The following is a 15,597-nucleotide window of genomic DNA, read 5'->3' as shown; positions in this document are numbered from 1 at the left end:
GGTGCACCTTTACTTGTAAGTTGTAGTGTAGGAAAGTATCTATTCTTTTCATCTTTCTTAACAGAGCATGTGTGCCAATTAAGGTAAGAATTATTCTTATTCTTAAAAAATTAAACAAGAATAATTGTCCTATAAACAATTTTTTTTTTTCCTTCAAAAACTTACTGTCAAACAAAACATAATTTGAGCAAATTGATACAACAAAAGTCAAAGTAGTTATATATAAAAACTTCAGTATCGCATTATATAATATATTATTGTACAAAAATTTTATTTTTACACAATAAAATAAATTTTTTATTTTTTTAGAGGAAAAAATAATTTAAATATATTTTAATCTTTAATATGATATTTTTAATGAATTCTGATTTATTTTTTTATATTCAATCCATAAAAAAATATTACAAAATTTTAGTCTATGTAAATATTTTATTGATATCATAAAAATAGATATTTTTATTAAATGCAAAGACTAAAAATTAACAAAAGAGTAGTAAAAAAATATTATATTTTTAGAGAGCAAAACATAATGATATTAATATTTTACATTAATAATAACATACATATATCAAATACTAAAAGTGGAATAAATAAAAATTTAATAATATATTGTTTGTAAGATAATATTTGTACATATTACGAGTGAAATGCTAATTAAAAACTAAAATTGCCGATAATATATAAAAAAGTTTTGTTTGAAGAAATTATAATTATTCCGACATTTTTTATTATTTTAACACGTCTATGATTTTGTTTTCTCTATTTTTATGAACTCGTATTTAATACTGATAATTTTTTATTATTAAAAATAGTTTTTCTATCGCTCATTAATTTAAATATAGAATATTTAAGTACATAAATCTTTTAAAATAAAAATTTAATTTTAATGATTCAAAAAATTACAATTAAATAAAATATAAATACTTCGATAGAAATAAACTAAAATCACACGTACTAAAAATATACAAAAGAAAGGAACAAAGCTTGAAAGTTGAAACAAGGAAACCCTCTGAAATCATACTAAAACAAACCTTGAATTCGCTGCGCTCACTAAGAACCTCTGGAGAGTGAAAGTAGCGGCGAGTAGAAGGAAGCGCGTTTTGGATGGAATCGGCGTTCTTATTAGGGTTGAGAGAAGAGGCAAACGCGGAAGAGGAGACAGTATCATCATCAAGTGCACCAAGGTTGGTCCCTTGGTTGAACTGGGACGAATGGCTTTTCGTTAAACGCGCTCTCTTCTCTGATTCCCCTCACTCCGTTTCCTCTGCTCTCAGAAGAGTATGTTTCTTACTCTTCTCTTCATTCTCGTAACGCGCTGTTACTTCACAAACATAACCGAACGTTTTCTCCGTTTCAGATTTCGGCATGGCGAAGTCGAGGTTCCTTGCCCGTTCTCATCGAAGTCACTGCTTCCATCATCGAAATTCAGATCAAAGATCCCTGGTTCAGGTACCTGCAACATTTTCCATTTTTTATGATAGAAAAATGTGTTTAAGGCAATGTTGTTTGATTTAATTGTAGAGAGGATCAACCGAATGATGCATCGCTTTCCGATGAGATGCTTGCTATGTTGTATTGTATGGCAATCATGAGGTCTGAATTCGTCACTATTTATTTTTTATTTTTTTTTAATTTATCGTGTGAAAGTTTAATTGTTTTGTGGTTTTAAGGCTTGTGAATGGTGCTGTTGAGAAGACGCGCAAGAAAGAATTGGTTTCGATAGCTGTGGCAGCTGATGCAATTGGTATTCCGCGCATGCTGATTGATATTCGCCATGGTAGTAAATCTTCTCCTACGTGGTGGTCAAAGAAGTTCACATATTCTCTGGTTTTATTATGTCTGGATTGCCCTGCTGGCTGCTTTTTTTTACTTACTTATTGCTGCAATTGCAGAGGGATCACATCGTGAGCTTCCATCGCTTAAGATTGTGCGTAGTGCTTCTGTGAAGGTGTGTTTCCTTTTGGTTTGTTTGATCATTTATCTTAACAATCTCCTTACTTTTTTTTATTAAATTCAAAGCATGTGTGGTTTGTGGCTGGGGTTACAATTTTAGCATTCAGGAAATAATTGGAACAAAAATTCTTTTGGAGGGTCTGTGTCCAACATAAACACTTGGGATGTATGAAATAAAAATCATGTTCTGGTAATGATATGAAGGACTGAATACATGCATGTTGGCAACTAAAATCTATTATTTCTTTAGACGAGAAAGAATTATTATTTTCTGGTTGTTATAGAATTACTTTCATGCAATCGTTTTTCCCTCCTGTTTACATTTTTCTTACTTAGGCTTTAGTAATTGAGCGCTAGGATAATGCAATTCAAATTACAACAGGCATCATTGGTTATATAAATTATACACTAAACTAATTTCACATCATGGGATTTCGGTAACATCTACTTTAAGATTAAAAGGATGTAAGTAAGAAACTAATTAATAGTTTTATTCTTCCAATGTATAAGCTTGACTATATCTTGGTTGAAAGTGATGTTCTAAATCTGGCTTGTGGTTTGAAGCTATCATCATCATTTGAAGTAGAACAATGTATTCTGTTATTATCATCATCATCATTATTACCTCAGTGTCCAAACTCATCTAATGTTTTTCTGATAATTTCAGGCACTTGATTGGCTAAAATCATATTATTGGGAACCTCAGAGCAAAGCGATTCCTTTTCAAGGCGAAGGAAATGCAAAAGTAAAGAAAGAGATTAAGTCTAAGATTCGTGAATTAGCTATCTGCTTGAAAGTCAATGGGAGTGCGCAATCTAGTTCTTCACTCCTAAAGGGAAAACGTGAGTAAGCTTTGTTCATTCTCATCATTTTTTGACTTTTATCACTGTCATACCCTTGTTTGTTCTAAGTCAGATACCTTCTGTTCCACCTATTCATTGAGTTCTCTATTATGTTTTCCTATTTTCTGTTTCTTTTATACACATGAAACTTGTGACTGAAGAAGCAATCTTGTCCATGCTTCTTTCTGTATATAGTTTCCATATAGTAGTTATTGAATTGTTTTTGTTTGTTTATTGCTTTATGACCACATTTTATCTCCTCCCCCTTGCAAACATAAAAAGGAAAGGAAAAACTATATTAAAAAATATATTTCTGTGAATGGCTTCTTTTTTCATTACCGTTCTCTCCCTTTGAGAAGAATGCCATGCTTTGCTTTTGAATATAAGGATGAGTTTATGCAGTATTTGTTAACACATTTCGAGCCATTTTTCAATTATTAATGCATGTAAAAATAGTGATGTAGCATTTTATTCAAATATATTGTAAGTCTAGACATTATGGGTTAGTTTGCTGGTGAGATGATTTTCAACAGCATATTTTTCCAGGCATTTCAAGGTTTTATTTAAAGGGAAAATGATATCTTTGATGAGAAACTCCTATTTCAACTATTTTCACAATTTAAAAACAAAAAAAAGTGAAAAATCATTGCCTTTTAAAAGAATCGTCATTTTTCCATATATTATTTCAACTGAGTTCTAGCACTTGTGGATTTGTGTCCAGCATGTGAAGGAGGTTTAATATACTAGCTGATGCACTATAAACAACTGCTACATACTACATTATCCTTTTGGAAGTAATGGAGTTTTGTTGACATAAGAGTTGCATATTTCATTTGGCTTTGTATGCTTACAGCCTAGTGATATTATTTGATTTATTTTGTAGAAAGTATTTGGTCTAGTAGCTGGGGTTGTGGTAGGTTTTTTTTTTTTAAAACTAAAAAAGGCTTGCACGTGCCATTTTTTTTGTCTATTTGAGAAAATTCTGATGAGTATTTTTTTCTTTTAAAGGGATCAAGCATGGTGAATTGCCTTTTGGGCCTAATAAGCTTTTGTTTCTTATGGTTGGCAAGAGTCAAATGTTGCGAACTGGAGGTATCATAATATTCTTATTTCATATTAATACAATAAAACTTATTTTTCATCTTTGTTTAGCATACCTCTTTATATGTGTGTGTGTGTATAAAAGGAAGAGAAAATATGCAGAGAGATGAGGGGCTAGGCATCCTCTAAAAGAGAAGAAAATTGTGTCTAAGTCCATGCTTTTATGTTTTTTTACCCTTCTACTGAATTATTCATTCATAGAAACTTAAGTGTTGCATTCCCTTAAAGCTGATTAACAAAACAAATGAGAGAGATTCTTTTTCCGAGTTATTGGATTTTTTTTATTTTATTCTGAAAAATAGCTAAAACTAAAGTAATTTGTTAGATCATCTTCAGTTATAATTAATGTTTCAGGGTATTCATGGTGTGATTTCTCATGATACTTTCAGGACCTAAGAAACAGAGTTCAAAGATCTTAAAATCTGTTCTGCGTTTATATTCCTCCTTTTCCTCAGAGATTGTTGCTGTGTTGTTGGAGTATTTGTTGAAAGCTTTAAGCTCCTCAGAGTTCAAAGAAAAAAATGCAGATGATGCTTCTGGTGGTCCAACTGTACAAAATGTTTTGGCTGATTGGAAGCTTGTCATACTCAAATTGTCTAATAAGGAACCAGAATTACTTCTGAACCTTCTTAAGGAAGTTCTTGATATGATTGAGGCTCAGGAAGGTATGTAGCATGGAGAAGGTAGGTAGAAATACTCCTTCTACAGTACAGTATCCATTTGATTATGTATCGTTTCTGGTTGAAATTTAATCTTTTAATTGTTCTCTGGTACTTGTGATGCATTTTTCTTGTGTGTATTTGTCTTTTGATGCCCTATTTATTTACTTATTTCATGTGAGATGCTTTCTACGGCTTTTGTAATGTACTACTAATCGGAATGCTTTTTTGATTGGGTTTCCTTAAGTATAACTTCTGCCTTAAGCCAGCATGAAGTCAGATATTGAGTTTTAAAATTCTTTTTTTGGTCATGTTGGTTTTGGATTTTTTTTTTTTAAAAGCATGACTTTTGTACATTTAGTTTCTTCATTATTGTTCTTATGGTGGGTGTTTTCTTTTAGTAGATGACCCAAGTATTGGGATTTCACACTCGAGGGAAGAGTTTCATCAGAGTGGTTATCTTTCTTCTTTGTTTGCATGGCTTGTTGGAATTTTCAGCAAAGTTTCTTCTGCAGCTGCAAATATGCCAAAAAGGGTTTTGGTGGAACTTCTTCATAAATGTCTTCTAATATCACAACTTTGCAACAAGCAGCTTATGGATTCAGCCTTTCATCTTGCAGAACTAATGGATGACAGCTACTTGTTGGAGAAAGTTAAAAAACTCTCTGTTATTAGTTTGTCCAATTTTGACAAGACCAATGATCAAAGCGCTTTGTTGACTTCAAAGAATATTTTCCAATTTGAGGAATCAATACTTGAAGCAGCTAAAAAGCTAGAGTTAGTTAGACAACAGATAATGAAAAATAAACCTACGGAAATGGATTGTGAGACTAAAAAATCACAGAGATGGACTTTGGCAAAGTCATGGAACCCGTGTCCCATTGGCATGTTGCCCCGCGCTGTTGGTTCATCTGGTTGTCTTCCCATCCTTGACAATATTGAGAATGAAAAACAGAATCAAGCATCAGAAAGGAAAGAGAATTGGAAATTGATACAATGTGGTACCAAGAGAGATGCCACTTTCGACCTTCCGCTACTTGATAGCTCAGCTGTTAAGAAGATGAGGGAGACCAAAGAGTTCGGTGAATTAAACTACGAATTGCAAACAGAAGGGGAGAAAGGATGTCTCATGGTAGGCGGAGTTTGGAAGAAAATTATGGAAGAGGAGCTACTTGCCATTGAATCTTCTGTAAGGATTTTAATTTAATTTCTAATTACTGCTTAGAAAGGTATGGCACCCATAAGATGCTGGTGCCTGGCCTGAGTTGTCGAGCATTTTTCAGTTACGGCTGTTATTTGATGTTAAAGATTTATAAAATATCTCATTTAACAGCTTATACATGTTTTACAGTTCACGTTTGTTTAATTGTTGTCTTGAAAGCAGAAAAAGAAAAAAGGTTACTGCAAAGTTCTTTATGTCACAATATACACTGTAATCTTGGTTTAGAAGGATGCAGTATATATCAGACCTTATTACCCACTTCATAAAAATAACGAAATTATGCAATTCAATGAACATTACACAATCGTGTACCTTAATTACCTGAATGACATTCATGTAACCGGAATTACATGCTACATTATTTTGTCGTTGCTCCATTTTCATTTTGCTGCATTTGCAATCGGTTACAATCGGAAACCAATGCTATATCGTGGTCGGCTGGTAGAGAAAAGTTCAGCAGGGGCGACCTGAGAACACATGAGCTGAGTAATGTATTCTGAACTGAGAACAATCTTCATGTGGTCTCAGGTCGACCCTGTAGAACCCCTCTACCTCCATACATTTTGGAAATGTTTTTGCCTAAACAGAAACATTGAATTTTGAATCATGATTTTTGAATGTAATGAGTTTCCAGCCTGATTCAACGGATATATAGCTTCAAGCTTGGTACTTCTAGGCTTTAGATGTAGTACACTGAAGTACTCGTCATAGAATGAAGGAATATGTTTGTTTCGTGAGAGTACAACGGTTGTACTACTGATTTCAACACAAATCAAAGACGCTTCGTGGTAGTACTACCGCTTCCCGTTACCAACACGTCAATACAAAATATAAATATCGTTGGACTTAGTCAAAATTAAAAAGAAAAAGAATTGTAAATGCATGGGCTTTGTAGCAGTTAAAAATGAAATTTCTCTCTTACAGAGGTAGAATTGTGATGAAAGAAACAGTAAAATATATAAAACCAGAAAAAAAAAAAAAGGTGTAGGTTTCAGGATTTATTCCGGATTTCCATGCTGTGCAATATACCTCAAATATCATCAATTTGGTTGTTGTAGTTTAGGTGTACAATAATACATATTTACTTTCCGTAGTAAGGGTTATTTTAATAGGAACCAACACGAATATTATATGATGCGGATATTTTAAATTTAGATAAAATTTAAAATATACATCTTTAACGAAAAAGTGTTTAGCAGAAACAATGTTCAAAATTAAAAATGAATATGCATAATTAATTCAGGTAGAATTTAACAAATATATTCTAAAATAAAAATTACAAAAAAAAAGAATTATTTTGAAATAAATTAAATTTAAAATTTTAAAAGAGAAATATCAAGAGCAACGTGTCATCTTTGAAGGGAGAGTAGAGTTAAATTTAATAATTCTCAAGATAACGTAAATTGAATATCTAAAAGAGGAGAATTTGAGATTTGAGAATGAGCAAATTTTAGTGTCAAAATTAAAATTTTAGAAAAAGATAACTTAAGAATATAGGTAGTTGAGATTTAAAAAAAAAAAACATAATGGCTTTATTTTATCGTATAAGGATGAAAAATGAAGAATCTTAAACAAAAAATTGTAATAAAAGTTTCTAAACCAATTTGCTGATTTATTTTGTATATATAAACCAACAAAAATCAAATCTTGACGTCGTAGCTAATTCAAAGTTGGAACAATTGATAATCGCGAGGAATTGAATTAGATGCACTCTTTACTCTGCAAAAATGCATTACGGCATTACTTTGACTGTCACGAGGGAAAAGAGATAAAAAAAGGGTAGGAAAAGAGTACCTTAGTTGTTAAGAGAACAATCTTTGCATGCATATTGCTGCATACATAGTAGAGAGTGAAAGGTTAAAAAGCCTATGAAATTGCCCTTTCCGTTTACTTTTAAATGCACGACCATGGCTGAATTTTTCTAATACCCTCCACACTGCTTGACCTAAATTGTTGTCTTTCCTAGGTATTCTTGTTTTTTGTCTTTAAGCCCTCTCCACTAACCATCACTTTTTCACCTTTTATTCCCTTTACCTAACAAAGTTTTTCAGAGAAAAGAGAAAGGAAAATGCTCAGTGTGGTGATTACTATTTCTGACAATTCTTTGGTGTGATATTCTAAAACAAAACGACTTTCAATAAACAACAATAATTTTGTAAAGACATGTTAGTTAATCCTTCATATTCCTTAATTTACATTACCTTGTACCAACATATCATCATTTTACACTAAGAACGTACATATCTACATTGATTTTGCATAAAAATTAGTCTATAATGTGCATATATATACACAATGTAATCAATTATAGATAATGAAAAGCAAGTTATGCACAGTAAAATATTTTATATTGAATAATGGGACCCTTGATAGAAAAAGAGATGGATATAGTGTGAACGTAACCACACTGACGAGACAAATGCATGAGGGCTAATGATGCAAAAATCCAAGGAATAGGCACATTTGGTGATAGACTAAAGCTTGCTTGCTCACATTGTCCTTCGCATGTGAATTTTCATCATTTGGCTGAGATGCGGTGGCGAATTCTTCATGTACTAATGAGGCGCTCTTCGCAGGAAGCACATATCATTCATATTACTTTATTAAGGTAGAAACATCAACTCAGAATCCCCCACCAAGATTTGTCTTGAAAAAAAAGTTTCACGTTCACTAAGAGTAGAAAGTATATAAACCAAGGCAAAGCATGATATATGTATTGACACATTAATTTCCGTTCTTTTTCTTAGTAAAGTTATGAAGGTTATGATTTCATATTCCAAATTATAACCACTCTTTCAAAATCAGTTTTTGATTTGTTTAATTGAACATTTGAAATAAAGTTTAGTGATTTCATTTGAATTATGTGTGTTTACATATACTATACTTGTGCAAAAATGATCAAACTTGAAGGGAAAAAAATATTTTCTGGCTAAAAATCTTGAAAACTTGCAAGGGTTTTGAAGTTTTTTAAGTTAATGGTTATAGCCTTATAGGTACCACCTTTTTGTTGTTAAGGGTTCTTATTCCCTCCATTGAAAGTACAACTTTTAGTTTTCAAACTCTTCAAGTGTCAAAGAACAATTAAGATGAACACAATTTCTGTCCTTCAAATTTCAAAGCGAAATCATGCAACGAAACCTCGGTGTTAGCTTTTATAAAACCATTAACTAACAAAAACCACTAAGCTTTCAAACCTTCCCTTTTTGTTAATTAATTCAATAATAGTTGCTTTTGGAGGCATCTTCGCTATTTGTATTTTTTTAATTTAGTTGCCACATGCTGATCTTCACATGTTATGCATTTAGATTTGTGCATGATACATAAAAGACAAAACTCTCTCTCTTCCTCTCCAAAAAAGATATGCAGTGGGTCACATGGATGGAGATAGATCATGTGATGCAACAAATATTGCCCATTTTCACTCAGTATATATTGGAAACTGAAGATGTTAGTAATGTTAAGTTGGAATAGAATCTTCTCATTATTGAAATATCTATTTGGACCTTTTGGATTCTTAGCAGTGAGTATTTTAGAGGCTTCCTAGCTATATTTTGACCACCAAACAGTGTCCAACAAATCAAAAAACTCATGAGTAAAAAGAGATGCTTAATTGGATGTGAAGATGGTGCTACAGTGTGTCACTTTCCACATATATTTTTCAAAGTAAAAGTGAGAGAGAAGAGAAGAGTGTGGAAAGGAAGAAATCAGAAAGAGAGTGATGAATGTGACCCCTCCAACAATGGAATCTAGAGCTATAGAATGTTGTGCACAGGATCATTTTCTTTCTTCTCTCATTTAGTTAGGCTGCATTGAAAATTGAAATATATATACCTTATCTATTCAACTAAAAGACAGAAGGTTCGCTTATAATAATCATGCAGTATATATAATAAATACATTATTCCATGATTGAAGACTAGAAAGAGCTACTTCTTCTATATGTCTTAGGTCACGGGTGTGCTTCGGATTGTACAAAAATGAATAAAGGTCAGAATGTTCTACCTTGATAACAAGGTACCAAGCACTTTGAGTATATAATAACTTTATTTCTATTATGTTCTCTAGTTATGTACAGATGGCAACTTTGAAGTACGTAGCTATAGTGGGAAAAGATTTAAAATGGTGATCCTCGTGATCACAACCAAACAGTGATCCCCACAACACAAATATCCCTATAAAAGAAGAAAAGGTATTTCTTCTGAAAATAAAGGGCGGTTTTGATATGATAGCTGAAAAAAAGAAAATTACAACCACATAATTATTGAATAGTGTTTATCTTTTCTGACTTCTGAGACATTTTTCTCAAGCTGGAAATCAAAAAGTCATGATTTGGGTGATCTAAGAAAGTTTCTATTCCATCAATCCTTAGTACTTTATTTGCATAAGGTTGTTGATGCATGGATGAGATTAAACAGAGAAGAGTCTCTTGAGTGATCAACAGATCATCACTTGAGTGTATAGATATAACAATTTGATGATGAAAAATAAAGATAGATTCATATTCGTATTTTTTTTAGTATTTGATTATAGCAATATTTATCTTTATAGATAGATGGATATATAATGGAAGAATCATTATTCAAAAATAGAATGCCATATAGTCCTATATATCCTTACAGGCTTCCAGCTTTCAAATGTATTCATTTTGAATAGAAATTTTACATGGGTATCAGTTAGGGGAACTTACATGATTAAAATTTAATGTAAAGCAAATAAGGGCCAATTAAAAAATTCTCTATTATTATAAGAAGTTGAGATTATCCCCGCTCATATTGGAAAAAAAAATGTATCAAAGCAGGTTTTAGTTCTAGTTTCCAAGTAAAGACGAGGGTGGAGGGGAGGGAGGGACCAACAAATTGAACAACTTCTGACATTGATATTATAGTGGGCCAATGAATACATAAAAGTAAGTATTTTTTGAAGGACTATCGCAACCTTCCAAGTTTCAGCTCCATACAATAGTATTTGTCTTACAGAAAGAAATGATTAAAATATCGCCTTTCAATTTAATTATTAGTCTAGGAATTTGCAGTGGACATGAGATCTTTGTATCTATAAATAAAAAATCACTGTATTATGCAGTCTTTTGCATTTTCTTTTTGTAACTTCAAACTCAAATTAAATGATATAACCACCCCATTTCATATTTTAAGTTTTTGATTAATACACCCCCTCCACCTTCTCTCCAGAATTTGAAGAATCCTATAAAAATATATCCCACTGTATTTTGTCCAAAATAAAAATAGAAAGTAGCTCATATCTCTAGAAGCATCAACTCTCCACTACTGCATCCAAGAGAACAATCAATAGCTAATTATAATAGCTCCTTGGATCTTATTATAGTTTATCCTAGAAAAATACATTGTTTCTACTGACATGGTCATATGCTTCTTAAAGTTTGTAAACAACAGAAATAAGAAGGGGTCGAGCAAAGAATAGTTATTTAAGTGGGGTGTCATATGTTTCTGTTTCATAAAGTTGTAAAATTATAATATAAGAGAGAGAGAGAGACAGAGGTTTTAAAACTTGCTGGTGTTTAATGTGAATGAAGAGGAGAGTAACAAAGCATACAATTGGAAGCAGCTAGCACTCTTTGGTTCAGTGATGGCTTTCACACTTGACAGGTGTGAAGATAGTATGGTGTTCACAATGGAGTCTCAGAAGTCAGTGCCTGCTCCCTTCCTGACAAAGACATACCAACTTGTTGATGACCCTTGCACTGATCACATTGTGTCTTGGGGTGATGATGAAACCACATTTGTTGTGTGGAGGCCCCCTGAGTTTGCTAGAGATCTTCTACCCAACTATTTCAAGCACAACAACTTCTCAAGCTTTGTTAGGCAACTAAATACCTATGTGAGAATATATATATATATATATATTTTTTTTTTTATTTTTTTTCTATATAACTTCTTTGTTCTCTATCCTTCATGATTTATTTGTATCACCTTCTATACACTGCTTGTCAAAGTTAGCCTAATCATATTACTAATTCAGAAGAATGTGGAAATGGAATCCTCTCATAGTATCAAAAGATCAAAAGTTATGGTTTTATCTTCGTTTTTCTTTCACTATTTGAACCATAAGGCTAACTGATTACCAGCTATACCATTTTTTTATTGTTCAGTATTATTTGCTACTTGAGCTTCATGGTTGACTATGTTAATAAAACAGCATATATGTACATTTTCTATTGTTGCAGGGTTTCAAGAAGGTAGTTGCTGATAGGTGGGAGTTTGCAAATGAATACTTCAGAAAAGGAGCTAAGAACCTCTTATGTGAAATCCACAGGAGAAAAACCCCTCATCACTATCAACAACACTACCATGACCAACCACCACAGCTTCTTCAGCCTGATGAAAATCTCTGTTGGATTGATACTCCATCATCATCCCCTAAGTCCGGCACTGATATCCTAACAGCACTTTCTGAGGACAATCAAAGACTTAGGAGAAAGAACTTCATGCTCTTATCAGAACTCACTCACATGAAGAATCTGTACAATGACATTGTATATTTCATCCAAAACCATGTAAGTCCTGCTCCCTTTGAACAAAGAAGCAGCAATGCTATCTTGAAGCTTGTAGAATTGGACTCATCACCTCAATCACCAAATGTTATTAAACCAGCTAAGAACCGTGCTATGGAGAAGTCTTTGATAACTTGTAGTGAGGAGCCCAACAGTTCTGTGAAGCTCTTTGGTGTACCTCTTTGTGGCAAAAAGAGATTGCACTCAGGTAACTTTGATCAACCAGAATGATTCGAAGTCAAAGCTTCACATGATGATCACAGGCTTGTATTGGATAGCTTTGGTTGATTTTGTTGACATTTAAAAAGAACTCTCTTGTCATGTATAGAAGAAGCTAATGTTCAGATTAACTAAATTGTTGTTTCTCTTAAGAATTCTCCATTAGTTGATATGTTTCTTGGGAAGAAAAAAGAAAGTTGTTTGTTTGCTTATTTTGGAGTAAGAAATAACAATAGCTTGTTAATCCCTTTTTCATTTCCTTATGTTCATCTCTCTTTTATTATTTCTTATTTTCTAGATATGTAATTCAAATTATGTGTTAGTATATCACGTTTCCTTCTTTATTTCCTAATTAAAAAGTGACATGTGATTATAAAATAACATGCACTCTCCATTTCCCATTTGTTGGTTTTATCAAAAAAACTTTTGTGTCACTTTTTAAATGGAGAAACAAGAAAAGGGGAAAGTGATTTGGTTACTTCTTAACATATCATAATAATAACCAAAAAAAAAAAGCTATAATAACAACCAGTAACATATCAAAATGACACTACCGGGGATCCAACACTTCCACAAAGAAAGGATCCAAACAAAGTAATGACTACAAAATGACAATTATTCCGGCCAATGCTGATTTTCTAGAACGCTCTTCTGATGGAAAAGACATTTGAACTTGGATTCACTAAAGACAGCAATCATACGATTCATACTCCAAAGCAAAATTGGGAGCATCTGTGTTTTAGAATCTTAATGGGGGCAATAATCCTTTCCACCACTTCAAACCATATAGGGCTTGTCTAGTAGCAAAACTAGTCTTTAACACATTATCATATATTCCACTAACTAGAGTTTTATATGACTTGATATTCACATCTATAATAATTAGGGCATTGTAAACCGCTTCTTAAAATATTTAAAATAGTAAATTTTTATTGAAATTTATATTGGTTTGCATTGAAAATCTACTTTAAATTTCCTAATTAGTGTTTTAAGAGTACTGCTTAGCATTCATTTAGTAATTATACTGAAAATGAGTTTGGCTTTTCATTGCTGATAGTTTTAATTCAAGTAATGTGCATTTCATTCTCCACTAGAACTATTATTCTTCATTAGGCAAGAGAATCAAGTAGAGAGAAAAGAAAACTATAATCAAGAAAAAATATTAGTAAAATACCAAAATAAAATTTTAAAAAAAGGAGAAAACAAAGAGGTAGTCATTATTTTTAGCTAACAATAAAAACTGTATTAAAAAAATATGTTGTTAATATTTTTATTGACTAAAACGTTGTAGTTAGTTGTTATTCAAAATTATCTTATATACAAGGTACATTGAAATGCTCATTATAATGTTTTTTTTAACTATATCAATAATACATTTTCAGTTTATTCTAATCACAATTTTTCTCCTCTTTAGCTCACAGCCATGTTTCTCCACAGTTTGTTCCTAATAAACAACTAGTTATTGTGGCAGTTCCATTTGGTCCTTCAATCCCCAGATTTAGCAATGTTTTCGTTATTCAACTTGACTTAATTCTTGCTTAATGTTCTTTGCCTAATTTTGTTGCTTTGCAGCAAAAATATGTATCATCATGAGGACAGGCTTGCAAATCCCACATCGGTTTCAGGGACTCACGTTGAAGCCCATTTTATTCAGCCCAACTTCCTTCCCTTACTGGATTTTATGTAGGCCTGTTTGTGAAGTTGACTGCGATCAATCGAAGGCACATTATGACCAAAAACGTAATGGAGGCCCATTTAACGGGCTAAGATAAACTAGGGCCATTTCTTTTCAAACTTCTCATTTTTCTATTCATACTTTCATTGATTATTTTTGTTACTTTCAAATATTAAAATTTAGTTGACCAAAAAAATTAGAAGTAAACTATTATAAAATTGATTTATAAATTATTTCTAGATTTCAATTTCAAAAATCCACTTTAATATATTTTAAATATTTAATTTTAGAAAAGTAATTTGTACCTCTGTAATTAAATTGTTGAAAAACTATCAAGCTTTTTTTTTCAGAAATAATTTTTCAGATAAGAAAGAGAGTTGTAAAAAGAAATTTCCAAATTTGGTCTCATTTAAAAACCAAAGGACCAATTATAGGGATCACAATTCGTAATGAATATTACTCCCATTGAGTATTTGACCCAACTTACTTGAAGAGTTTGAAGAAATACTTGCAAATATTTATGAAAAGGTATTATATATATATATATATATATATATATATATATATGATTGTTGTAATTTAGTAAGTAATTAATTTCAGGTAATAAATATGAGTTTAAATTTTAAAATATCTAAAAAGTATGAATATGAAGATCAAACTTATTATCTCATGTGATATAAAAAGAACTATCAATAATGTTTGAAAATTAAATATAAAGACAAATACCATAGGAGCATAGCCTACTCTTTACCATCCCTAAGTTAAAAGAGGCAATAATGATCATTGAGAAATGAAGTTGACGGTTTTAGCATCTGGCACATACACAGTTCCCATTCATAGAGAGGGAAAGTGATAATTTTATATGGACAAATATGTGGGGTAGGTGAGTTCAAAGTTGGTGGGGCTTGATGGATGAAATGTTCAAACTTTAGGGGACAAGCCCCAAAAGATTGTATGCCATAGTGGAAATATCAACATAACCAAAGAGGATATATATGCTTTAATAATATATTCTTTCTATTTCATTCATGATCAACATGAAGAAATGAAAAATCTGTTCATGCCATTTGCTCCATAGCCCATGAAGAGAAAAACACACAAAAGCAACATCCTCCAGCTTATGGTTAAGTGACATATTGAATTATCAATTTGGCGTTTTGTATAACCATGCATATGCATTCAGATAAGATTCCCGGGTTTCACTAAAGAATGTCATGATGCCCAAATTGCAACATCACCAACCCAATATTTGGCTCAAGAAAGTTCAATAATCCAATATTCTTAATGGTGTTGTCACAACCCACTCAATGCCTTAACTTTATCACAAGAAAATGTGAAACATTATGTACCTATCCCAAAGGAACCACTTTTGTACTACAATTGATTCTTATTGTGCT

General features: G+C 31.9%; 2 protein-coding genes across 6 annotated transcripts; both read left to right on the top strand.

Moving 5' to 3' along the window:
• Positions 1-1,007: 1,007 nt before the first annotated feature.
• On the top strand, positions 1,008-5,918 carry LOC113846658. 5 transcript variants are annotated; one of them, XM_027475153.1, is made up of 9 exons: positions 1,008-1,278; positions 1,358-1,449; positions 1,522-1,593; positions 1,671-1,777; positions 1,893-1,948; positions 2,621-2,795; positions 3,804-3,887; positions 4,286-4,561; positions 4,960-5,917. In XM_027475153.1, exons 1-9 carry the CDS (start codon positions 1,105-1,107, stop codon positions 5,760-5,762), a joined length of 1,839 nt encoding a protein of 612 aa, XP_027330954.1. In that variant the 5' UTR covers positions 1,008-1,104; the 3' UTR covers positions 5,763-5,917. The 5 variants fall into 5 exon arrangements, with proteins under 5 accessions (XP_027330954.1, XP_027330955.1, XP_027330952.1 ...); XM_027475151.1 differs by having other exon boundaries at positions 1,101-1,278; positions 4,957-5,773; XM_027475152.1 differs by having other exon boundaries at positions 1,101-1,278; positions 1,671-1,780; positions 4,960-5,773.
• Positions 5,919-11,381: 5,463 nt separating this feature from the next.
• Positions 11,382-12,537, top strand: LOC113874535 (heat stress transcription factor B-4b-like). The gene is made up of 2 exons (XM_027512756.1): positions 11,382-11,633; positions 11,980-12,537. Exons 1-2 carry the CDS (start codon positions 11,382-11,384, stop codon positions 12,535-12,537), a joined length of 810 nt encoding a protein of 269 aa, XP_027368557.1.
• The last annotated feature ends 3,060 nt before the right edge of the window (positions 12,538-15,597 follow it).

The sequence above is a fragment of the Abrus precatorius genome, unplaced genomic scaffold (genome assembly GCF_003935025.1).
Source record: "Abrus precatorius isolate BTA unplaced genomic scaffold, Abrus_2018 Scaffold8, whole genome shotgun sequence".
Classification (NCBI taxonomy): domain Eukaryota; kingdom Viridiplantae; phylum Streptophyta; class Magnoliopsida; order Fabales; family Fabaceae; genus Abrus; species Abrus precatorius.
This window is presented reverse-complemented; position numbering and strand designations above follow the sequence as displayed.